This window comes from Coenobita brevimanus, chromosome 62, assembly GCF_032717465.1.
Source record: "Coenobita brevimanus isolate Jiangsu-jjx chromosome 62, ASM3271746v2, whole genome shotgun sequence".
Taxonomy (NCBI): Eukaryota; Metazoa; Arthropoda; class Malacostraca; order Decapoda; family Coenobitidae; genus Coenobita; species Coenobita brevimanus.
Window position 1 is genome coordinate 11,561,705 of NC_137015.1, and position 27,127 is coordinate 11,588,831.

General features: G+C 41.7%; 1 protein-coding gene and 1 non-coding gene across 2 annotated transcripts in view; one reads left to right on the plus strand and one right to left on the minus strand.

The window, feature by feature from the left end:
* Window positions 1-27,127, plus strand: part of SIDL (SIDL trafficking protein particle complex subunit 10) — a 578,423-nt gene that overhangs the window by 242,269 nt on the left and 309,027 nt on the right. The window contains exons 11-12 of the mRNA XM_080275724.1: window positions 25,318-25,550; window positions 25,859-25,965. Of these exons, the coding sequence (XP_080131850.1) occupies window positions 25,318-25,550; window positions 25,859-25,965 (340 nt within the window). The remainder of the gene's footprint in view (window positions 1-25,317; window positions 25,551-25,858; window positions 25,966-27,127) is intronic.
* On the minus strand, window positions 21,069-21,187 carry LOC145404215 (5S ribosomal RNA). Its single transcript, XR_013898147.1, has one exon. It is a non-coding gene; the product is annotated as a 5S ribosomal RNA (ribosomal RNA).

Sequence of the window (27,127 nt, forward strand, 5' to 3'; positions counted from 1 at the left end):
CGGCCACCCTTTGTGGGATTAGGGCGTCTGGCTATAGATAGATAGATAGATCTTTTATCTCTATTAACTGGATTGAACTCAATGTTTTATTCATTTTGTTTAGTTGATACAGGGTTTGGAAAAATCAATTTTTTTTGTTAAAAATTAAAAAAAATAATAATTTTTCTTTATCAGATGTTATTATTATTATTATTTAATTTTAATGAAGAAATTTTCTTATACTAAACCTGTGCCAGTGTTATGTGAAACTATATTTTGGTATCATACATTACCCAAAAGTCCTGCGCAACTTGAAAAAACCTGATGCATTAAAGGCTTTCTTAATTGGAGCACTTGACTCCTTAAAATCCAAAGTAGAACTCAGTAGTTTAATCAGACAATGACTACAGAGAAACAAAAGAGGAATTTCAGTCAAACATGATAGTTACATTAACCCTAGATCACCACCCTGGAAAATAGTACCTTACCACCACCCATGGTAGTGATCTTGTACACACTTTAGGAAATTAAATAAAAATATATGCATCGAACAGATCTTGATTTCATTATTATTACCAAAAACTACAATCTTTTCTTTAAAGAGTAATGAGAAAGTTGAACAAAAATTTGAAAATTTGAAAAATAGAAAAAAATATTTGTAAAATGTGTAAAAAGCTAAGAAAAGAAAAGTATTAATTTCTCTCTCTTGTGTTGTCTAACCTAAACCGCTTCTTACAGGACGCCAATATTGATCACTCATTGTTTCTTTCACACCTGAAAAATTTAGTTTATTCCTGGGAAAAAAAAAAAAAATTTAAAAAAAAATTTAAAAAAAAAATAACAATTGTACGATAACTACCTAACAGGAACACCAGCCTTAGTCAATATGTTGACCAATAACACTAGAAATAGACGGTAATGAATGGAGCCGGATGAATGCAACTCACACGGGTAGGAGACAACTAGCATTTAACACTGCTGGGAGGAAGGAGCCGTATGCCTGTGCATTCACCGGCACAGGCATACTGCATACCACAAATTAAGATCTTTACGAAGGGTTGTGGTGTAGAGTTAATATACTGTACTTGAAATCATTAAAAAGAAAACTTAAAACAGACAGACAATTTAAAACACATGAATTCTTACATACAGTAATGGAACTTAAAAATGGCAAAACACCTGACTTACTTAAAAAAAAAAAAAAAGGAGGGGGGGGGAACTGTAGAACTTGAAACAAGTACCAGTATGATAAAGCACTTCTTACAAAGTGAAGTAGAACTTTAAAGTTGAAAAAAGGTGACAGATTGATACTAATACTATACCTTTTTTAAATACAAAAGTAGAGCAAGAAACAAACCTTAAAAATGCAAACATCTCATTCAACAGATGTGCATCAGAAGTTTAATTTTAGTACCTGGTACAGCAAATAGACAGGGAGCTTCAGGCCCTTCAAGCAGCTTCTCATAAGCGAATCACATGCTAAACTTAAATTTTCATACATCAGTTGACCGAGAAATAAAATTTGAAAGAAATTAAGGAAAACTTTAATAATTATTAACATAATGTTGAGAGCAAGAAGCACGTAAAGAGACTATTGAAGAGGAAAAAGAAGGAGGTACATGATGATCAAGGAAGAAAAATGAATGCAAAATGGAATGAAAAGAGGAAGTTATTCTGGCAAGAGGTGTGGAAATGTAAAAGTGAAAGCGGAAAGAAATGTGAAGGTGTGAAGGATGTAGGTAGTAGACTATTGACCCATGGGGTTAAGGACCAGATGAAAAAATTATTTTGAAAGCCTGATGAATGGGAATAGAGAGAGCATACCCATTGTAAGCATGATTGGTTTGGGGGATGTGCAGAGAAGGAATGCAGTGCCAGGAAATGTGACACTTGAAGAGGTGAAGAATGCTGTGAAGTGGCTGAAAAATGGGAAAGCAGCTGGGGTTGATGAGGTATATGCAGAGATGATTAAGTGTAGTGGAGGGAGTGTAGTGTAGAGAGCAAAATGAAGTGCTTGTTAGAGATATGTAAGAAGACATGGATGAGTGATACTATGCCAGCAGAGTAGAAGAAGGTAGTGATTGTGTCCTTGTACAGAAATAAAGGTGAGCGAAGTGAGTGCAAGAATTAGCATGGCGTATGTTTATTGAGTGTCATAGGGAAGGTGTATGGAAGAATTATTATAGAGAAAGTAAGAGATATATAATAATAATAATAATAATAATCTGGCCTTTTGTTTCTCAAAAGCGCCAGTTCTTCCTTTTGGGAATTCACTAGCACTCGACACACATACATTATTTTTACAATTACAAGAATTGTGACATTTCTTGTATATAATACAAACTACATCATATATACATGAAAGTGGCAATAATTAAACCCTATAATCATCCATCATAGTACCTCTCTCCAGGTCATAGCATTTTGAAAAAAGAAAGGCTTTCAGCTGTCTCTTAAAGGATTCAACAGTAGAGAGTTGTCTTATGGACAATGGCAATCTGTTATATAATCTAGGGGCTCTATATGCAAAAGAACGATCAGAGAAAGATGACTGGTGAATGGCTCCTGGCTCATCAAGACGCAAGGAATCATCTTCACTGCGTAACATCACACCCGGGCGTGTCGATGGGAGTTTTAACAATTCAGCAAGATGCTTCGATTCACCAAACTTAAGAACCTTGAATGTAATAAGACACAGTTTAAATTCAATTCGAGCCTTTACTGGTAACCAATGCAACTCAGTCAGAAACGGGGTAGTTGAAGTTCTCGGGGGGAGACCAAAGATAAGCAGTGCCGCCCTGTTCAACACAGACTGAACTTTTGTTAGTATATTATTTGGAAGACCAACCCACAGTGAATTACAATAATCAACACGAGACAAGACCACTGCATGGACCAATGTTAAGAGGCACCGTCTATTCAGGAATTTTCTCACCGAGTACAGATTTCTGATATGCAAGTTACACCCTCTTACAACCTGATTAATATGTTCTTTGTAATTTAACTTAGAATTAAAATAAACACCCAGATTTCGAACAGAACTGACTGGATGCAGCTGTGACACGCCAATGTTCAAAGCCAGGGCATTGTCAGTGTCATCACCCGTTTTGTTTCCTCTGATGATGATGATCTCAGTTTTACCATCATTCAGCTTAAGTTTCCTCTTAGCCATCCAAATCTTAATATCAGACATCAGAGATTCAAACTTTGTCTTAGTATCGTTGATATCTGACATCTTAACATAGAGCTGGGTTTCATCAGCATAAAAATGATAGGACACATCATGAGCATCAAGTAGAGACGATAAACTACTTGTGTAGATAGTAAATAGAATTGGACCCAAAACTGATCCTTGAGGGACTCCAAATAGAAGAGGAGCAGAATCAGAGCTAGCGTAATCAACAACCACTCTCTGAGATGTGTCCGACAGATACGACTTAAGGAGCAAAAGGGCACTATCACGAACGCCATAAAAATACAGATCATCCGACAATAGTTTATGATCTACTGTATCAAAAGCTGCAGACAGATCCAACAGAACTAGGAGAGAGGACATCCCACTACAAGTGTTTGCCACCAAGTCACTCTGAATCCTTGTTAGTGCAGTTTCAGTTGAATGGTATTTTCTGTATGTTGATTGAACAACAGGAACAACTCTGTTGTGTTCCAGTAGTGGTAAGAGTTGATCGAGTATGGCCTGCTCAATAATCATGGATAAAAAAGACAGGTTAGGAGATGGGACGATAATTTGTCATGCTCTCGACATCAAGGCCAGGTTTCTTAATTAGGGGCCTAAGCAAAGCACGTTTCTCAGACTGCACAAAATTACTTTCTAAGAAGCATCTATTTATTATGTTGCAGATAAAGTCTGCAGCGTACTCATACACATCAGGCAGTTGTGACATGTTACACGGATCGAGTGAGCAAAATGTTTTATTAAGTTCTCTGTTGTAACATTTGACTTTGTTTACATCCAGCGGATGAAATGTTGAAAGCAAATGATCCCCGGTGCACCGTGGCTGGAAGTCAACTGAGTACGCTTCACTAGGAGAACTGCTGTCTAAATCACTTCTTATGCGAAATATCTTACTTGTAAAAAATGAAGCAAAATCAGAAGCCAATTGAGCATCAGATACAGAAGTTGGTTTAACAATTACATTCCTCTGACCAACCAAATTGTTCACAACTGCAGACAGTTTTTCCTGATCACCACCACGTGAATCAACTTGATAATACCTAGCCTTTTGGGCTTTTACAGTGTGAACGATTGCTCTTCTCGCAGAAACATAACACAAACGAGTTACTTCAGTCCGCTGCAAGCGCCACTCACGTTCTGCCCTTCTACGTTGTGTACGCAAAGAATTAATGGATGGACCGTACCACGGAGAATTATCACGTACAGTGATTGTTTTTACTACCTTAGGACAATAATGGTCAAAAATTGACCTGAGCTCGTTGTTGTAAATATCAACCAATTCACCAGAAGAAAGACTTGAAGAATCGATGGAGCTTAAATGTTGATCAATTTCAAAACACATCAACTGGCGCCTGGCGGTCAACATTGTTGTAATTTCTGAACCTGATGACTTTTTTATATGAAGGGGATTTCGGGACATCAAAACTAAGAGTGATCAGGGCATGATCAGAGATGAGGGGGTCAGATGAGTCAACCTCCACGTCTGATACGCGCCTGCAACCGACAGGGGACAAGATCAAGTCAAGGACATGTCCTGAGACATGAGTTAGATTACTCACATGATTGAAAAAATTGTTCTGGGTGATCAACTCAAGGAATTCTGAAGAAAATGGTTTTGACTCTGGACTGTCAACTCAATAATTGAAATCATCACAAACAAGAAGTCCTTCAGGTTTAAGAGAAAACCCTTCAAGAAACTGCCCAAACTCCTCCATAAAACCTCGATCTCTGCCCGGATGACCTGGTCGATAGACAGTTGCAATTCTAATGTTATTCTGATGGAAATTTGTTAATACTTCCATAAATTCAAATGAAGATAGGTTCAGGTCTGAGTCAATGAGAGAAACGTTTGCAAGTGCTGCCGAGTAGATGAGTGCTACGCCTCCTCCTGGATAGTCAGCAGCAGGCCTGGGAATACTAATAATAGAATGTGTCTTAGGCAAAGCATTACGAATAATATCAATATCAGACTCATACAACCAGGTTTCAGTCAAGCACAATATGTCAAGCTCGTGCTGATTTAGAGTTTCATTAATATAGTCTATCTTATTATGGATGGAATGAATATTTAAAAGACCCATCCTTAACTGGTTCAAGAGGGACGTAGTCAGTTTTTTGAATGGTCAAAATTGGTGTTTTCAATCAATCTATTCCTATGAGAAATCATAATTGGACATTCTCTACTTGATGCAAAATGGGCAACCGCCTGTGACTTTGAATGAGCATCTTGATGTCGTAAAGAGGAGCAGTTGATGCATTTGGGAGAATTTGTTACTACAGTCCTTAGATTTATGGGCTCCAGCACAAAAGACGCATTTAGGTTCATCACTTTTCCTAGAATATCTCTCAAATGTATGACCAAAGCTTTGACAGTGATGACACTGTGTAACCCAAAATCTATCGAAAGCGCGGCATCTTGTAAGATCCACATAGATGTAATTGCCCTGTTCTACAATGGAGGATCTCACCTCTGGCGACATCTTCAAGACAGCAGTTTTGGTGTCATTCCTTGTCCTTGTGAAGAGAAGTTTGAGGGTACAACCTCTATCAGCGAGCATCTTGATTTTATTGTTTTTTCTCAGAATATTTGGGATGATGTCAGAGTCATCCAAGGAAGAGGAAAGGCCAGTCACGGTCATTTTAGGCAACATTTTCTTTGGCTCTGATATGCAAAAAGTGCCCTCAGAGCCAAAATGATCAGTCAGCACCCCAGTTGCTTCACCCTTGGCCTCAGCTGACGGAAACTTCATTACCAGCCAACGAGCCTTGGTCTTAAGGCAGCTATCAACCGGTACCGAGTTAAGTACGCCTCTGATGTCTTCTGGTCCCATCTGATTTGTCAGTGCACCAGCGCCACTCTCTGGTTTCACAATCAGTACATGCTGACTATGAATGGCTTTTTTCTGGCCATGAGCACTGATCTCAATCATGCCCCCAGGCGGATCCTTCCCTCCCCCCACGAGAGACCCGCGAACAGCATCTGCAAATGACTTGGCCTGATCTTGCATGACCGTCATGGGTGATGAGACCTTGGTCTCTAGTGCCCCCAGTCTATTTGATATGTCTCTGATTGCTTGAAAGATATGCCCAATAACTTTATCTTCATACTCCTTCTTGGTACTACTTCCTCCACCAGCCAAGACCTCATCTGCTGGTGCAACAGACTGGCTACACAGCCAGCGAAAGCCCAGCTGGTGGCTCTTCTTCATGAATGGATAGTCGCCTGCATCCAAATTTTCACAAGCTATGTGAATCCACTCGCTGCAGTAGGTGCACTTCAGTGCTTTTGCACTTTTTGCTACAGACCTACTGCAGCGAGGGCACTGGTGTTGTTTACTCATGATAGGGGAGGAAAAAAAAAAAAAAATGACAACAACAACAAAATGTATATACAATACTACCCAGGATAAACCCAGGTAGTGCCACCTCCGTTTGTGTCACCCTAATTTAGGAGGAAAAAAAGAAAACCGAAAGAAAAAAAAACACAAAAAACAGAAAAGGAAAAAAAACAAAAAACAGGGTGTCTGCGAGGTCACCACTAGCAGGTGGGGTACGACTTGACTACCCTTCTAGGAAAGGTAACCCAAACCGAGGTGCCGCAGAAGTGCTGAGATGGTATTGAAGTCCTAATGAGTGATGAACAGGGCAGCTTTAAGAGATCAGATATTTGCAGTGAAACAGGTAGTGGAGAAGGCATGTGAGAAGGACTATGAGGTGTTTATGGAATTCATGGATCTGGAAAAAGCATATCACAAAGTAGACAGAGAAGGATTGTGGAAGGTTTTGTGTATGTACAATGTAGATGGCAGGCTGCTAGGTGCTGTCAAGAGTTTTTATGGTGGTAGTGAAGCATGTGTAAGGGTTAATTGGCATCTAAGTGAATGGTTCACAATCAGTGTGGGCATGTGACAAGGTTGTGTGATGTCCCCATGGTTGTTCAGTATTTATATGGATGGGGTGATGAGAGAAGTTAAAACACGATAAATGGAGAGGGGGATGGCTTTGGTAATGAATGGTGATGGATGGAATATCTCAAATTTGTTGTATACTGATGATGCAGTACTACTTGCAAATACCAGACAAGAACTTGGTGGACTAAAGCAGAGTTTTGCTGATGTCTGTGAGCATCGTGCCTTGAGAGTAAATATAGAAAAGAGTAACGTGATGGTTATTGAGAGAGAAGATGACTCCCAGTGCAGTGTCATAGTGAATGGAGAGAGACTGGAATAGGTGAGATTTCAAATACCTGAGTACAGTGATAGAAAAGAGAGGAAAATCTGCAAAAGAAGTGGAAAATAGAGTGACACAAGGGAGGAAAGTGGTTGGTGCAATGAAGGCCTTGATAAGAAACAGAGGCTTGAGTGTTGCAGCTTCATGAGGCTTACATGTAGGAGTGTTAGTGCCAGCTTTAACATATGGATGTGAGACTATGGTGTGGCATGAAAATGAAAGGTCAAAGAGTTAGAGCAGTGGAGATGGGACTGCTGAGGAATGTATGTGGAGTACAGAAAGTGGATAGGATACAAAATATTGATTCATGAAAGATGTGGAGTGAGGAAGTCTGTGGACACCAGAATTGAAGAGAGTGTTCTGAGATGGTTTGGTCATATGGAGAGAATGGATAACAATAGAGTGGTGAAAAAGGTATATCTGAGTGAATTTGAAGGAGGGAGGAGGACAGTTAGGCCAAGAAGGCAGAGGGATATGGTGGATGAGTGTGTGAGGGAGAGAGGTTTGGAAATTGTTGAGGCTAAGGGACTGACAAGAGATCGAGCTGGCTGGATGAATATTGTGAGGAGAAGCGCATGATCAGGGATTTGGCACCCCTTTTTAACATGACAGCGTCCGGATTGACTCTGTCAGATACCTTTATGTGAAGCTATAGAACATGGTGAATGTTTTTGGTGTATCAGATAGAGCCAGGATTGTGGTGGCTTGAATGGTGAGCAAATGGAAGGGTTGCCCATTGGACGGGACAGATTTGGGCTGTCTGGACATAGCTGCTCTTCACCCTGCTGTAAGGTGGTAAAGGAGGACCGGATGGTGATGATGACGATGAAAATTATGTTTACCACAAAAAGGTGTGGCTATTAATCTGACAGTAGTAGTAGTAATAGTTGTTCCCTAGGCAGTCTGGCCGAACAGTCCTGAGTCCCTTAGGAAGGCCATGGCCGAGACCGGGCTTTCCCACAGAGCTCTCAAAGAGTGTATGTTGTGTTGTTGGTGTAGGTGATTGTGTGCAATGCAGTCTTCCATAATGTGCTTAATAGTATGGGGTGCTGTGTTGCATCCTGGACAGGCATCAGCGACGGAGTCATCCAGCCTCTTCTGGTAGCTTAAGAGGGCTGGATGGTGCCCACATCTCAGCCTGGCCAGGTGGACCCTGTCCTCACGAGGAAGATAGGATTCAGAAGGGTGGATGTCAGGAGGCCGTGCATGCAGCTGTGTGTTGTCTTTAAGTGACTGAATGGAGCGGCGAGTGATCTGAGTGTGGATATGCTTCTGGAAGCTGGTCTGAGGTGGGCGAGGGGGGAAAGATGACAGTATTTCTGTATGGTATCGTGTGCTGGGTGTTGTTTTGATGTTCCTTGGTGTGGATGGATGTGCTGCCATGTACTGTAGTGGATGTTGTGGGTTTGTGGAGGCTGCAGCAAGAAACTGGATGCCTCTCATGTCTAGGTGATCCTTGACAGGACTTTGGTTTCTTGATGTAGGTGGTCTGTGGGTGTAGTAGCTGTGCAGCCTGTGATTATTTTTAGGGCCTTGTTCTGTATGGTCTAACAGTTTGTTGTAATGCTTATGGATAGTAACAGGTTTGGAAGCCTATTCTTTTTGGAGGCGATATCAGATAGTAGTGTACAAATCCAAATGTTGAAAAAACTCTTTTCAGCTCCTGTTGATGATCCAACAGCTGTAATAATTGCTTCACTGGTGCCTGACTTGATGTGGGATCTGCACAAGAGGAGTACAGGGCAGACTTGATGCATCTGCACAATACACATTGATCACATTTCCTATCTTGTTCCTTTTTACTGTATTTATTTTTAAAAATCTATTTTGATTAAAATCGTTTTTTTTTTCACTGATTTAAAATGATTTGAATCACTTGATTTAAATCATTTGATCTAAATCAAAGCAACTTTGGTTTATAAAGGCTCCAACATGCTTGTATGCATCAGCCTTGGTCACCTAATAGTGGCTTCCCACACTGCCTGATCTGTGGTAGCCTCCTTATACAGTCCTTTATCCCTGAGGTCACACTCTGTGACCTCGTCCCAGGTTTTTTTTCGGTCTGCCTCTCACAACCGTACCCCCAGCGTTCACATTTCTCACATTCTGCACCCACTTGTCATTCTCCATCCTCTCCATGTGTTCAAACCATCCTAGTCTACCCCTTTTCATCACAATACCAATACTCAATCCCCCTTTGCTGAACTTTTCCAGTATTTCAGTAACACTGAGAGTAGACCAGCATGCATTTCAATACAAGTTTCTCTAACTGTCAACACCAGTCTACATGCAAAGTACACACTACACTTCCTTTTCAAAATTAAAAAGAAAAATGCTACACATTAACCATGCCTCGGAGTTCCCAAGGGGGGGAGACCATAAATGCCCCCACCATCTACCCCTCTCCCGAGCTGCTGGGAACCACTGTCTGACTCACTTCATTTCTGCAACATTCGCAGCCTTTCCTGTAACTTTCTCTCTGCTGAACACCGCCTCTCCACCTTCTCTTCTTAACCGAGACTCATCTGTCTGAGGCAACTGACAGCAAACCCTTTCTGTATGCTCCTAATTTCTTTATACTCATTTCAAAGCCAAAGGTGGCTGTTGTGTATATGTACGCAACGACATATCTTGCTCTCGCGTGCCTGAATTTGATTCATCTGAATTCTCTACTCTCTGGCTTTGGCTCTCCTGTCGTTCGCTGACTAAATATATCTGTGCTGTTTACTTATCCCCTAATTCTACTGACTGTCAAAAGTTCTTCAACTATCTTCTGTGATGGAGCACAGTCTGTCCATTTCTCCTTTCTCTGAAATCTCCATTCTAGGAGATTTCAATGTTCACCACCACCTTTGGCTCTCCTCTCCTTTCACTGAACCACCTGGGGAACAAGCCTACATCTTTTCTATCCTTAATGACCTAGAGCAGCTTGTACAGCACCCTACCTGTATCCCTGACTGCCGTGGAGAAAGCTTCAACATACTTGACCTCTTCCTCACAACTAATCCTTCTGCTTACACTGTTAATCTTTTCTCTCCGCTGGGCTCGTCCGATCATAACCTTATTACCTTAACCTGTCTTATCGCTCCGGTACTGCCTGTGGACCCTCCAAAGAAACGTCGTCTGTGGCAGTCTGGAGCTGCGGATTGGGAGGCCCTCAGGCAGTACGTCTTTGATTTTCCCTGGAATGATTATTGCTTCCATGGCCAGGAGCCATCTGAGTATGCCCTGCTCATTAAGGAGGTTCTTCTCTTGGGCTTGGAAGCATACATTCCTTTCTCATATCCTTTGACTAATGCACGAAAGCCTTGGTTTAATCACGCTTGTTCAGATGCTGTCTGCCACGTGGAGAGGGCTTATAAAAGGTACCAGAGCCAACCCATTGCTGAATCACATCTTTTTTTTGTTTCTGCCCGAAATCGTGCTAAGTGTGTTCTTCGCTCTGCTTAAGATAATTTCTTCCATACTAAATGCTCTCAACTCTCCAACTCGAATTCTTCCCGCTCCTTCTGGCACCTTGCCAAAAACTTTTCCAACAACTTTACCTCTTCATCCTTCCCTCCTCTTTTCTACTCTGATGGGTCTGTAGCTATTTCTTCTACTGATAGAGCAGATCTCTTTTTTCAGATTGTCTCCTTCAGATCAACCTTAGATGGTTCTGTTGCTGTTCCTCCATCACTTCCCCTGTCTGACTTCATCATGGCTGACATTAAAATTTCTTCAGCTGATGTATTTTCTGCCATCACTGGCCTTAATGCTAACAAGGCATATGGGCCTGATGGGGTCCCTTCTGTTGTCCTCAAGAACTGTGCTTCTGTGCATACACCCTGCGTAGGTAAACACTTTTTGCCTTTGTCTTTCAACTTGTACCTTTCCTCCTTGCAGGAAGTTTGCTTTCACTCAGCCAGTTCCAAAGAAGGGTGACCATTCCCATCCCTCTAACTATCGTCCAGTTGCTTTAACATCCTGTGTCTCAAAAGTTTTCGAGTCTATTCTTAACAGAAAAATTTTAAAGTATCTTTCCTGTCACAACCTTCTTTCTGAACGTCAGTATGGGTTCCGTCAGGGACGCTCCACAGGCGATCTTCTCACCTACCTTTCAGACTCCTGGTCATCCTCCTTTTGGGACTTTGGTGAAAGCTTTGCCATTGCACTTGACATATCAAAGGCTTTCGATCGAGTCTGGCATAAATTTTTAATTTCCAAACTGTCCTCTTACGGTGTCTATCCTTCTGTCTGTGCCTTCATCTCTAGCTTCCTTTCTGGTCGTTCTATAGCCGCCCTTGTAGATGGCCATCGTTCTTCTAGATCTATTAACAGTGGTGTTCCTCAGGGCTCTGTCCTGTCACCAACTCTCTTCCTTATATTCATCAGTGACCTTCCAAGCTGTACATCTAACCCTATCCACTCATGCGCTGATGATTCCGCCCTTCACCTCTCCATTCGGTTCCCGCAATGTCTATCTCAGCAGGTACTTCAACAAACAAGGGATGAGGCTATGGCACACCTAATGTCTGACTGGGATAAAATTAATCTCGTCGTTTTTAATGCATCAAAGACAGTTTTTACACCTGTCAACCCGACAGAATCTTCCATAAGAGTGCCCACTAATGATTAATAATACCCAGCTCAATCCTGCATTATCCTTGAAGATGCTTGGGGTATCATTCACTTGGGACCAATCTTGGAAAGATCATATTGCATCTCTTGTAAAATCTGCTTCCAAGAGATTAGTTGTGCTAAGCCAACTCCGTACCTTCTTTATCCCTGCACGGTTGTTGACTTTATACACGGGTTTTATTCACCCCTGTGTAGAGTACCACTCTCGTGTGGGAAGGCTCCCCACATACAGCTCTTCTCAATAGGGTGGAGTTATAGACTTTTCATGTTATTAACTCCCCTCCTCTTACTGGCTCCCTTTGACCTCTGTCACTTCACCGCACTGTTGCATCTTTTTCTCTTTTTTGTCGCTACTTCAATGGTCACTGCTTCTCTGAACTGTCTGCTTTCATCCCTCCATCTCTACGACAGGTGCATAGCACCCGTCTAACAACAAACTCTCATCCCTTTTCTGTCCAACTCTTTAATGCAAGAGTTAACCATTACTCCCAGTCCTTCATTTATGTAATAGGTCATCTCTGGAACTGTCTCCATCTGTCTGTATTTCCTACTTCCTGTGATCTCCAGTCTTTCAAATGCAGCATGTCCAGGCATCTTGAAATAAACTTATCTTGATTTTGTCTCTCTCTCTCTCTCTCTCTCTCTCTCTCTCTCTCTCTCTCTCTTTTTTTTTTTTTTTTTTTAAAGGAAATGTTTGCCAGCTCCTAGCCTTTGGTTCCTTCTTCCTCTTATTAAAAAAAAAAAAATAAAAAAAATAAAAACACTCCAGTCCCATTCTTCCTCTCAACTTTTCCATCATAAACCTAGTCCCCCCAGGCCTCACATTCAAGGGTGCATTACACATCCACGTAATCTTTGTCGTTTCTGTTTATTTAAGCCTACAAATATCCTGTTCCTTAACTGACCAGATCTAGCCGCCATACAGCATTGCATTCCTAACACATGCCACATACAGTGATCATATCATGGAGGGAGAGCTCTCTTAGTATCAGGAGAGGCAGCAGCTCCTCAAACATCTTCCAACCACTCCTCACTCTAGCCCCATCTCCAGCACATAACATCTCTTTTAAGTAGCAAAACCTCCACACTCTCAAGAGACTCAACAAGATCAATTCTATCAGCCTGACAATCTCCACATGCTCTCCCCTACACATTGCACATTATCACTGACTACTTCTAATACCACATCCCTTATGCACCCACTTACCACAAATACTGCCCAAGATGGAATTACTTCCCATGCCTCTGTTGGAAATTGCATATGGCCACTTTCCCTCCTCTTTGACAGTACTGCCTTCAGCCCTAGATGCCATCACTTTTTTTTAATCAGCATTTACTCTTAGGCCCTTGTGCCCCATACCATCTCTCCACTTCACAGATCTTTCCTCTGCCTCTCTTTCATTCACTGCAGTCAGCACCAAATCATCAGCATACAATATCTCCCAAAGAAACCCATTTCTGAAGTCACTTGAGATGGCCTCAAGCACCATGATAAACAATAAGGAACTCTAGACTGATTCCTGATACATGCCAGCATTGACAGAAAACTCATTGCTCAAATCTTCATTCACTCTCACTTGGATGTGAGCACCCACATACATAGCCATAACCATTCTAACTAGTCACTCCACAATCCCAAGCTTTCTCATTGCCTAGTTCACCACTTCCCTAGGGACTCTGTCGGTGGCCTTCTTCAGATCAACAAAAACAAAGCACTGATCCCTGAAGCTGTTGAACAGTGAATATGGCATCAGTGGTCCCTTTCCTGGCATAAACCCAAACTTCATCTCATTATTTAGTCTCTCTAATCATCTTTTTAGAACTCACTCCATTACATTCATTATCTGATCCAAATGTTTTATCCATCCATTATCTAATCCTACTTTGTCCCATGAGGAGTGTAGGAGCCCAGGGCTAGGCAGTTGGTCCTGACATTTAAGATGAGAGTGACCAGCCTCACTCATCCCTGAGGGGGATTACGTGAGCAATAAACCCCAACCACCCCTTGGATATAAATCTTCACTGGCTCAAACCGACTGGAGCGCATTATTTATCCACTAAACCACCAGGCGCCAAAAATTGGTTATATGGTTACCACCCAACGTAGTAAATGGTTTCCTGGTGTATAGGAAACCATCTGGCTTGTCATCAGTGTAGAGTCACCCACAGGCTGAAGGAAGAGGAAAGAATGAAGGAAAGAAAGACAGAAGAGGATGGAAGGAAAGAAGGATAGAGGAGAGGAAAGGGCAGACACCCAAGAGCAACATTACATCGAGTGAATGGATGGTGAGCGCCCCCACCTACCATCAAAACTTTTATGCCTCTGTAATTTCCATATTCCAGGGCATAACCTTTCCCCTTGTACACATTTAAAATCACACTCTTCAGCCAGCCATCTGGGACAACACACATCTATATCCATCCATCCATCCATCATCCAATCCTACGTTGCCCCATGAGGAGCGTAGAAGCCCGGGGCTAGGCATGTTGGTCATGACATTTAAGATGCGAGTGCCCAGCCTCACTCATCTCCGAGTGGCATTGCATGAACAATAAACCCCAGCCACCCCTTGGATATAAACCTCTACCAGCTCAATCCAATTGGAGCACTCTAATTACCCACTAAACCTCTAGGTGCCAAAATTTGGTTATGTGGTTGCCTCCCAGCATAGTAATGGTTTCTTGGTGTACAGGAAACCATTTGGCTTGTCAGTCAGTGTTGAGTCACCCACAGGTAGAAGGAAGAGGAAAGAATGAAGGAAAGACAGAAGAGGGAGTGTAAAGTCACCCTAAGACAGAAGGATGAGGAGAGAATGAAGGAAAGAAAGACAGAAGTGGATGGAAGGAAACAAGGATGGAGGAGAGGAAAGGGCAGACACCCGAGAGCAGCACTACATTAAGTGGATGGTGAGCGCCCCCACCTACCACAACACACTTTTATATTATTGTATTTATTAGCATAATGCCACTCATAATTGTATTTATCAACATAATGATACTCATAATTGTATTTATCAACATAATGCCACACAGGGATGAGTGAGAGTGGTCACCCTCATCTTAAATTGTCAGGACCAACTTGCCTAGCCCTGGGCTGCTATGCTCTTCATGGGGGCAATGTAGGATTGGATGATGAATGAATAAATGAAAAAAAAACAAAAAAACAGCAACTAACCCCACTCCTATTGTATATCCTGTGGCCTTCAGCATTTCAGCAGTCAACCCAGATATGCTTCTGCCTTCCCCGGCTGCCTCCTGCCAAATGCCTTGCTCAGAGTACTAGCATCAATCAAAGGCTAAGGGCCAAATACTGGATCTGATGGCTTCAATCTTTCCTTGTTCCAATCAAACTCCTCATTCAGCAACCGGTTATAATGCTTTTTCCGGGCATCTGTAATATCCTCACTGGTCACCATGACTTTTCCATCATCATTCTTCACACAGTTACTGTCTAAAATAGTATCTGTACTAGGCTCCTTGCCCATTATTTGAACTTTTGATCAAATTATATGTTTATCAGTCTTTTTGTATGGATATCATGTTTACAGCTGCAGAGTGGCTGTAAACATGATTGGTTTTGGAGGTGTGCAGAGAAGGAATGCAGTGCCAAGGAACGTGACACTCGCAGAAGTGAAGAGCATTGTGAAACGGCTGAAAAATTGAAACCAGCTGGTGTTGATGAGGTGTATGCAGAGATGATTATGTGTAGTGGAGAGAATGGAATGAAATGCTTGTTAGGGATATGTACAGAAATAAAGTTGAGCAAAGTGAGTCCAAAAATTATTGTGGCTCTACTGAGTGTTGTACGGAAGGTTTATGGAAGAATTATTGTAGAGAAAGTAAGAGTGATATCAGAAGGCCTAGTGAATGACTAACTGGGTGGCTTTAGGAGTGGCAGAGGATGTGTCGACCAAATATTTGCATTGAGACAGATAGTGGAGAAGGCTTGCGAGAAGGACTATAGGGTGTTTATGGCATTTATGGATCTGGAAGAAGCATTCAACAAAGTAGACAGAGAAGGATTGTGGAAGGTTTTGCGTATGCACATTGTAGAGGGTAAGCTGTTAGGTGCAATTAAGAGCTTTTATGATAGTAGTGAAGCATGTGTAAGGGTAAATGGGCATCTAAGTGAATGGTTCATGATCAGTCAAGGTTGTATGATGTCCTCATGGTTGTTTAACCCCTACACCGCGGGCTTGTTTACCAATGACTTGCATGTGCCGCGGGGTTATTTGGGCTCCGACAGACTCTCAAAAAATATTTGCCAAAAATCAGTTATTAGTCCTAGAATAATAAAATTACATATGCTTATGGCACATACCTTCACCTTTCTCCTGGAATGATTGTTGAGCCTTCGTCGGTTACCGTAGGACTTGTGGAGACCTCTGAAGTAGGGTAACGAAGTCTCCACTTTACACTTCCCGACAACCCGTAATATGATTACCACAGCCAGATACAAACACTATAAACACTATTCTACAATTTTCAAGTAGTTTGGGATCCATACTCAAAAAAAAACCCACTGTGAAAGCAATGGAAATTACGAGCGCGTCTGATCGTCGCACTGGCACTAGTTCGCTCTTGGTAGTCTGTCATTTATTATTCAGAAAACCCCTCACACTTTATATTTCTATTACTATATAACACTTATATATATCTACAGTCTTTATCCATAAGTTTCCTTCAGTAGTATTAGTTTATTGTCACTGTAGGGATTCAATTTCTTTCAGTAAAATACGTAGCATTCACTTTCTCGTCCTGTATACTGGCATTGAGAGTGAATGTCACTTTCATCTTCACTCTCATAACTCATAGCATTCAGACATGCTAGAGTGAAACTTTCACTTTCATTACTCCTAGGGTATATACTCGTATTCTTATAATACTACTCATTTACATTTCTATTTACGTTCTCTATTTTATTTACGTTATTTACATTTCTATTTTATTTACACTGTGTTGTGCACTGTCACTTGAAATAACTTATAAAACTATTTTCCATTGTTCACGTATATTTACATTCATTACTTTCACTTGCTGTTTACACATTATTTACACATTATTTACAATTCCACTTGCACTGTTTTACTCAATAGAAAGATCGTAGTCACTCTTTTGTCATTTGTCAGCCCTTTACCTCTTTCCACATGAGGTTTAGTAGGGGGTAAAGGTCACAGAGCCATTTGCATGGGGGTGAAAAAAGGCCTTGAAGTCAGCAAGAAGAAACATACATCCTCTCACTTCGGAAGATGACAGTACACTGATAACGCAGGGCCAGCCAGCCTAGAGGCCTTTTTAGGGGATATTCAGAGTTACCAATATTACTTCTTGGAACAGCTAAGTCTAGCACTGATATGATTGGCAGGAAATCTAGACAATATATTATAAATTTGGTAGTTCCAGGTGAATGTAAATATCACTTAGGCTTCTCCCTTCCCTCCTTACATGTATATTTATTACAAAAATAGATTAGAGGCCTACTTAGGAGATATATAATCAGAGCTACCAATGTTAAATCTTGAAACAGCTTTGTGTAGCACTGATATGATTGGCAGGAAATCTAGACAATACATTATAAATTAGGTAGTTCCAGGTGAATGTAAATATCACTTAGGCTTCTCCCTTCCCTCCTTACATGTATATTTATTACGAAAATAGATTATACGGCATATTTCCAGGGGAAAAAAACAGCGAAAATTAGCGAACGAGTGCACGTGAGGTGTTGTCAGGTGATAATTAGCCAATTCCAGGTATATGGCACTCTCACTTACCTGATTTCTTTCTTCTATCTATCTATCTATCTATTGCCAGACGCCTCAATCCCGTTTGGGGTGGCCACAAACAAATCGCCTCCAAGTCGCCCTGTCCCCCGCCATTTCACTGCCCTGCTCCCAACTCAAACCCCCCTCTCTCATATACCTCTCCACCCCATCCCTCCATCTCATCCTCGGTCTCCCCCTCCCTCTTCCACCCTCCACCTCACTCACATACACTCTCTTCGTCAGTCTTTCACCCTCCATCCTCTCCACATGGCCAAACCACCTCAGTGTGTTCCTCACAACGCTTCCTATCACATCCACATCAACACCACAACGCTCCTTTATATCCTCATTCGTCAGCCTGTCTCTCCACGTGACTCCACAGGCTCCTCTTAAATAACTCATTTCCACTGCTCTCACTCTTGACTTGTGTCCTTCCAACAACGTCCAAGCTTCACTTCCGTACGTTAGAGTTGGTATCACAATACTGTCATGTAGTAACTTTTTTACTTCCATGCTCACTTCCCTGTTTCTTATCACTGCTTTCAAGGAACCAGCAACCTTTCTTCCCTGCTGTACCCTTTCAAGCACTTCACCCTCCAAACCTCCATCCTTACTCATCACACTACCCAAATACTTAAACGTACTCACATTTTCCAATTCCTCACCATCCAACCTCGCTATACATTCACTGACTTCACCTCTCTCAAAGACCATCACTTTACTCTTCCCTACATTCACCTTTAGGTTCCGTTTCTTACACACTCTCTCAAACTCATCCACCAAGCCTTGCAGCTCCCCTTCATCTTCACTCAACAACACAGTATCATCTGCAAACAACAGTACAGGGAGTTTCCAAACACTATCCTCTCTCACCAGGGCCACTCCAACATCCACTACCCTACCTTGTACCTCTTTTATTACCCCATCCATGTACAGATTGAACAACCATGGAGACATGACACATCCCTGTTTCAAACCAACTTTCAAAGAGAAAAATTCACTTAGTTCACCATCCACACGCACTGCAGCCTTCGCACCATCGTACATACTCTTCACAGCATTCAACAACTTCCCATCTACTCCATATATTCTTAACACTTTCCACAATCCTTGTCTATCCACCCTATCATATGCTTTCTCCAAATCCATGAAAGCCGCATACAACTTCTTTCCCTTCTCTAGAAACTTTTCCACTAAAGATCTAAGAATGAATATCTGATCTACACAACCTCTTCCCTTCCTAAAGCCTCCCTGTTCTTCTCTAACTAATTTCTCTGTTCTTTCTCTAACTCTGTCTATAAGTATCCTACCATACACTTTTCCTATTATACTAAGAAGACAAATTCCCCTATGATTACCACACACTTCTTTTTCCCCTTTTCCTTTGTACAAGGGATATATTATTGTATATATTATTTGGTATAAGAATACGACATAGGGCTTATTTCAATGGATGAAATCAGTGAAAAATTCCAGGGAAGATTTACTTAGCGTAGCATGGCCGGGCAGGCGAGAGGATAGGGTAATGGAGGGGGGGTAGGGAGGGGAGTCAAGAACGGGGAGAAATGGCTAAATTGTCAACAATGGATGGGAGTACAGATGAGATTAGGAGTGCTGACTAGTGTTGGACATTGTCAGTACTGATAGATGATACAAGCCCCCACTTGGAAGCCCGGGTGAATTCAAAATAACACAGAATCACAAAAGCGACGCTCCGCGGTATGATCCCTTGCTCCCAAGCGTCACGAAAGTGACGCCCCGCGGTTAAGGGGTTAACCCTTTAACCGCGGGCTTGATTTGGTTTTTCTTGTGGCACCCGCGAGCATATTCGCGCTCCGACACTCTCTAAAAATATTTGCCAAATATCAGTTATTAGTCCTAGAATATTAAAATCACATATGCTTATGGCACATACCTTCAGCTTTCTCCTGGGGTGTTTGTTGACCCTTCGTCGAGTACCGTAGGAATTGTGGAGACCTCTGAAGTTGGGTAACGAAGTCTCCACTTTACACTTCCCGACAATCCGTAATATGATTACTACAGCCTGATATTATCACTAGAAACACCATTCTATGATTCTCAAATAGTTTGGAATCCATATCCAAAAAAAAAAAAACACTGTGAAAGCAATGAAAATTCCGAGGGTGTATGACCTTCCCACTTGCGCTAGTTTGCTGCTGGTGTTGTCATTTATTATTGATAAAAACACTAACAGTTTATATTTCTATTACTATATAACACTTATATATATCTACAGTCTTTATCTATAAGTTTACTTCAGTAATAGTAGTTAATTGTCACTGTAGGCATTCAATTTCTTTCAGTAAAATAAGTAGCATTCACTTTCTCGTCCTGTATACTAGCATTGAGAGTGAATGTCACTTTCACCTTCACTCTCATACCTCATAGTATTCATACATGCTAGAGTGAAACTTTCACTTTCATTACTCCAAGTATATATACTCGTATTCTTATAATATACTCATTTACAATTCTATTTACGTTCTCTTTTATTTACGTTATTTACATTTCTATTTTATTTACACTGTGTTGTGCACTGTCACTTGAAGTAACTTATAAAACTATTTTCCACTGTTCACTTATATTTATATTCATTGCTTTCACTTGCTGTTTACACATTATTTACACATTATTTACAATTCCACTTGCACTGTTTTACTCAACAGAGAGATCGTAGTCACTCTCAATTGTCAGGCCTTTACCTCTTTCCACACGAGGTTTAGAAGGGGGTAAAGGTCACAGGGCCCTCTGCATGGAGCTAAAAAGCAGGAGGGGGGGGGGGAGTTAGCAGGAGCAAACAGACGTACCTTCACCTTCGAAGATGGCAGTGAACTGATAGGGGTGGGCCGGGGTGGCCTACCTAAGGAAATGCATTACTGCCTACGTCAGCCTCTTGACGGCTGCTAATATATAGCAGTGAAATGATTGGCAGGAAATCTAGACAATACATTATAACTTAGGTAGTTCCAGGTGAATGTAAATATCACTTAGGCATCTTCCTTCCCTCCTTATATATATTTTTAGTACGAGAATAGATTATACGGCATATTTCAAAGAGAAATAAACAGCAAAAATTAGCGAATGAGTGCACGTGAGGTGTTGTCAGGTGATAATTAGCCAATTCCAGGTGTATGGTACTCTCATCATTCATTCATTCATTGCCAGACGCCATGTATCCCAAACGGTGTGGCCAAGGGCTTAAAGTTAATTGTTTTACAGGGAGGGGCACCAACTCCACTTGACATGTAGGGAGAACGTTATGCCAACAGCATCTGGTGTTCCCAGGCGGTCACCCATCCAAGTACTAACCAGACCCAACGTTGCTTAACTTCGCTGATCGGACGGGAAGCGGTGTACTCAACGTGGTATGGCCGTCACTTACCTTATTTCTTTTTGGTATATATTATTTGGTATAAGAATAGGACATAGAGCTTATTTCAATGGATGAAATCAGTGGAAAATTCCAGGGAAGATTTACTTAGCGTAGCACGGCTGGGCAGGTGAGAGGAGAGGGTAATGGAGGGAAGGTAGGGAGGGGAGTCAAGAACGGGGAGAAATGGCTAAATTGTCAACAATTGATGGGAGTACAGATGAGATTAGGAGTGCTGACTAGTGTTGGAGATTGGCAGTACTGTTAGATGATACAAGCTACCACTTGAAAGCCCTGGGGAATTCAAAATAACACAGAATCGCAAAAGTGACGCCCCGCGGTATGATCCCTTGCTCCCAAGCATCACGAAAGTGACTCCCCGCGGTTAAGGGGTTAATATAAATATGATGGGGTAATGAAAGAAGTGAAAAATACGAGTAATGGAGACAGGGATGGCGTTGGTAATGAATGGTGATGAATGGAATATCTCAAATTTGATGTATGCGTGTGATGCAGCACTACTTGCAAGTACCTGACAAGAGCTTGGTAGACTTGTGCTGAGTTTTGTAGATGACTGTGGTCATTGTTCTTTCAGAGTAAATGTACAAAAGAGTAAAGTGGTGGTTATTGAGAAAGAAGGTGATTCCCAGTGTGATATTATAGTGAACAGAGGGAGACTAGAATTGGTGAAAGAGTTCCAGTACCCAGGTACAGTGATAGAAAAGAGAGGAAAATGTGCAAATGAAGTGGAAAGTAGAGTGACACAAACAAGGAAAGTAGCTGGTGCTATGAAGGCCTTGATAAGAAACAAGCTTGAACATTGCAGTTGCATAAGGCTTACGTGAAGGAGTGTTAGTGCCAACTTTAACATATGGGTGTGAGACTGTGGTGTAGCATGAAAATGAAAAGTCAAGAATAACAGCAGTGGAGATGAGACTGTTGAGGGTGTGATTTGTGCAAGATGCCGAGGAAGTCTGTTGACACCAGAATCGAAGAGAGTGTACTGAGGTGGTATAGTCATGTGAAGAGACTGGATGACAATAGAGTGGTGAAAAAGGTGTATCTAAGTCAATTTGAAGGAGGGAGGACGTGAGGTAGACCAAGAAGAAGCTGGAGGGATATGGTGGATGAGTGTGTGAGGAAGAGAGGTATGGAAGTTGGTGAAGCTAAGGGACTGACAAGAGAGCAAGCTGGAGGGATGAATTTTGTGTGGAGAAGCATATGACCAGGGATTTGGCACCTCTTTTTAATGTGACAGCATTCAGATTGTTTCTGTTGGATAAGTATATATGAAACTACGGTATGTGGTGAAACCGTTTGGCCTATCAGGTGGAGCCAGGATTTCGGGGGCTTGAATGATGAGTGAATGGAAGCGTGGACCATTGAGTTGGGCAAACTTTGGCTGTCGAGAGTTGCTGTTACTCCTCACCCTGCCCTAAGGTGGGAAGGGAGGTCCGGATGATGATGTTGATTTTTATATAGTTCTGACAAACCTGAGAGTGACCTGTTGTTTGCCTCATATATTATGTAATTATTCAACCCTAACCACCCTTAGGTTAAACCCTTATGGATCACATCCAGCTGGAGTGCTTTAACCCCTTAACCGCAGGGCATCAATTTCGTGACGCTTGGGAGCAAGGGATCATACCGCAGGGCGTCGGTTTTGTGATTCTGTGTTATTTTGAATTCACCCGGGCTTCCAAGTGGTGGCTTGTATCATCTATCAGTACTGCTAATGTCCAACATTAGTCATCACTCCTAATCTCATCTGTACTCCCATCCATTGTTGACAATTTAGCCATTTCTCCCCGTTCTTGACTCCCCTCCCTACCCCCCTTCCATTACCCTATCCTTTCGCCTGCCTGGCCATGCTACGCTAAGTAAATCTTCCCTGGAATTTTTCACTGATTTCATCCATTGAAATAAGCCCTATGCCCTATTCTTATACCAAATAATATATACAAGAAAGAAATAAGGTAAGTGAAAGTGCCATGCACCTGGAATTGGCTAATTATCACCTGACAACACCTCACGTGCACTCGTTCACTAATTTTCGCTGTTTATTTCCCCTGAATTATGCTGTATAATCTATTTTCATAATAAATATACATATAAGGAGGAAGGGAGAAGCCTAAGTGATATTTACATTCACCTGGAACTACCTGATTTATAATGTATTGTCTACATTTCCTGCCAATCATTTCACTGCTATATATTAGCTGCTGTCAAGAGGCTAACATTGGCAGTAATGCATTTCCCTAGGTAGGCCACCACCCCGGCCCACCCTTATCAGTTCACTCTCATCTTCCAATGTGGAGGTACGTCTGTTTGATCTTGCTGACTTCTGGGACTTTTCACCCCCATGCAAAGGGCCCTGTGACCTTTACCCCCTACTAAACCTCGTGTGGAAAGAGGTAAAGGGCTGACAATTGATAAAAGAGTGACTACGATCTTTCTATTGAGTAAAACAGTGCAAGTGGAATTGTAAATAATGTGTAAATAATGTGTAAACAACAAGTGAAAGTAATGAATGTAAATATATGTGAACAGTGGAAAATAGTTTTATAAGTTACTTCAAGTGACAGTGCATTAACACAGTGTAAATAAAATAGAAATGTAAATAACGTAAATAATATAGAGAACGTAAATAGAAATGTAAATGAGTAGTATTATAAGAATACGAGTATATACCCTAGGAGTAATGAAAGTGAAAGTTTCACTCTAGCATGTATGAATACTATGAGTTATGAGAGTGAAGGTGAAAGTGACATTCACTCTCAATGCTAGTATACAGGATGAGAAAGTGAATGCTACGTATGTTACTGAAAGAAATTGAATGCCTACAGTGACAATAAACTAATACTACTGAAGGAACCTTATGGATAAAGACTGTAGATATATATAAGTGTTATATAGTAATAGAAATATAAAGTGTGAGGGGTTTTATGAAAAATAAATGACAGAATACCAATGGCGAACTAGCGCAAGTGGGAAGGTCATACGCGCTCGTAATTTTCATTGCTTTCACAGTGGTTTTTATTTGGAGTATGGATCCCAAACTACTTGATAATCATAGTGTTTATAGTGTTAATATCTGGCTGTGGTAATCATATTACGGGTTGTCGGGAAGTGTAAAGTGGAGACTTCGTTACCTAACTTCAGAGGTCTCCACAAGTCCTACGGTAATCGACGAAGGCTCAACAAACATCCCAGGAGAAAGCTGAAGGTATGTGCCTTATGCATATGTAATTTTAATATTCTTGGACTAATAACTGATTTTTGGCAAATATTTTTTGAGAGTCTGTCGGAGCCCGAATAACCCCGCTGGAGACGCAAAACATTGGGAAACATGCCCGCGGTGTAAGGGTTAACCTACTAGACCACTTGGCATTGATTTTTCACTTACCAGGAAAATCCAGAATTAGCTTCTTTATCTGGTTCTGGTCTGTGCCTGGTCCCATTGGCTAAGTTGACAGATTTGTTTTCATTAATCCTGTTATGCCCATGCTTTAATTCAGTCTGTCCCTGCTGTACAGTATCGCTAGATTTTCATTTCATTCGTTCACAAAAAATATACCTTAATGACTATCCAAGATACCCTAGTGATGTTGTTGTTGATCAGCCCCAGTCTGTCTGGTCAAGCAGACCCATCAACCACAGGCAAGCAGCCTTCCCTCCCCCCTGCAAGGTTGTCCCATGCAGTGAACTGATGTTTCCTTGTGGCTGAGAGTACCTCATCACAACAGGGCATGGGAACATGTGGAAGTTTGGTTCCTGGATGGATGCTGCATTTGTATCATTCCACCCAGGTAACAGGGGCACCATAGCAGGCACCACTTCACTCTGTAAATTGTTTATATGGTTACCACCCAGCAGTATAAATGGTTTCTTGGGTTACAGGAAGTCATTAGATTTGTTACTCAATGTAGAGCCACCTGAAGTTGAAAAAGAGTAATAAAAAGTGACAGGAAAGAAAGGAAAAAGTAGAAGATGAGGGCAGACACAGAGACAGAATGAGAAAGGGAAGGGAAGAAATAGGCAGCACTCCATCAAGTGAGTGAATGCTGGTTGCCACCACCTACCGCCAGCAGCAATAACAATAACAACTCAAAATTTTAACAAACATGTATGTCTTTCAGGACCTGTCTGAGGTAGCCATCAGCACTTACAAACACATTGGTCGGATCAGATCAGCTCGGCTCATTGGGAGGGATCTTGCAGACTTCTACATGGCTGAGGGTGAGCCACAGAAGGCTGCCACCTTCCTCACAGACCAGTTGACAATGTTCTTAGAGGAGGGGTGGCCCACACTAGCTGCCCACACTCAACTGCGACTGGCCCAGTGTTACCATGCAACAAATGACACAGAAAGGTGAGAAGAGAAGAAAAGATGAGGGGGAGGAGAGAGAAAGAATGAGGTATTGTAGAGAAAAGAAGTGGGAGGTAAAAGAGAAAAGAAGAGAGAAGGAGGGAGAAAGAACAGTAGAGAAGAAGGAAGGAGGGAGGGAAGAAAAGGAGGGTAGAATGTAGGAGAAGAGGGAGGTAGGAGGAGGAGGGAGGGAGGGAGAAGAAATGAAGAGAAGTGAGAATCTTAGAAAAAATATTGCAGAGATATTGCCTGATATGGAATAATAATAAAGTGTGATCTGTACCTAACATTGTACAACATTACTGTCCCAGGTACATACGCATTTGTGCCCAGCTGGCAGCCAGTCAGGTTCTAGAAATGGAAGTGAGGAAGGAGCATTTCACCAAAATGATGGAGGCTGTTAAACAGGTCAAGGATGGTGAGTTACATCAAGCATTTTTTGAGCAAATTGTGTTGTTCGTGTCATATCTGGATGTGGACTAGTCCCAGCAACGTGGAGTTTACATTCAGGAAACAGAACGGAAAGGTTTGATATACCAGCACTGTTGTCATATTTTTGCTGTGATGTACTGTATTAGTATCATTATATCACTCATTGAATATAAAAATCAGTACATGCTTCATCAGCTTGAACATTTAGCCAACAGAAGTACTAGTTATATTGTCCATCCATCCATCATCCAATCCCATGTTGCCCCATGAGGAACGGAGGAGGCCGACGTTAGGCAAGTTGGTCCTGACATGTAAGATGAGAGTGACCAGCCTCACTCGTCGCTGAGTGGCATTACTTGAGCAATAAACCCCAACCACTCCTGGATATAATCCTACACAGGCTGAATCCTTAACCTGTTAACTGCTCTATACAGCCTGAGCTGTTCCGAGTGCGACTGCTCAATACAGCCCTGGCTGCACAAATGAATTTCGAATATAGTGCCATGGTGACCAAGGCCGACCCATGCAAGCATGTTTGAGCCTTCAAAACCGACACCGAAAAAGAAAACGAAAACCATACATTCCAGTAGGGAATCAGACACTTCAATATTCATCCATGGCTTTACCAAGGTAAATATTGAGCTAATATTTCGTTACTGTATACTTTGGCATGCGTTTTCTCAGTTCCTAAGACAAAATTTAGTCTTTGGGAAATTTTATTTTTACCCCTATGTCTGTGCACCACGGACACCAAAAAACCGCCGTGCGCAGTTAACGGGTTAATAACCCTCAAAACCACCAGGCACCATAATTTGGTTATATGGTTGCCACCCAGCATTGTAAATGGTTTCCTGATGTACAGGAAACCATTTGGCTTGTCACTTAGTGTAGAGTCACCCATGGGGAGAAGGAAGGGGAAAGAATGAAGGAAAGAAAGACGGACAAGAGAGTGTAAAGTCAACTGTAGGCAGAAGGAAGTGGAAAGAATGAAGGAAGGAACAACACAAGAGGAAGGAAGGACAACAGGAAAGGACAGACACCCAAAGCAGCACTACATTTAGTGAGTGGATGGTGAGCACCCCCACTTACCACCACTAGTTATATTGTTCATTCATCCATCATCGAATCCTATGTTGCCCCATGAGGAA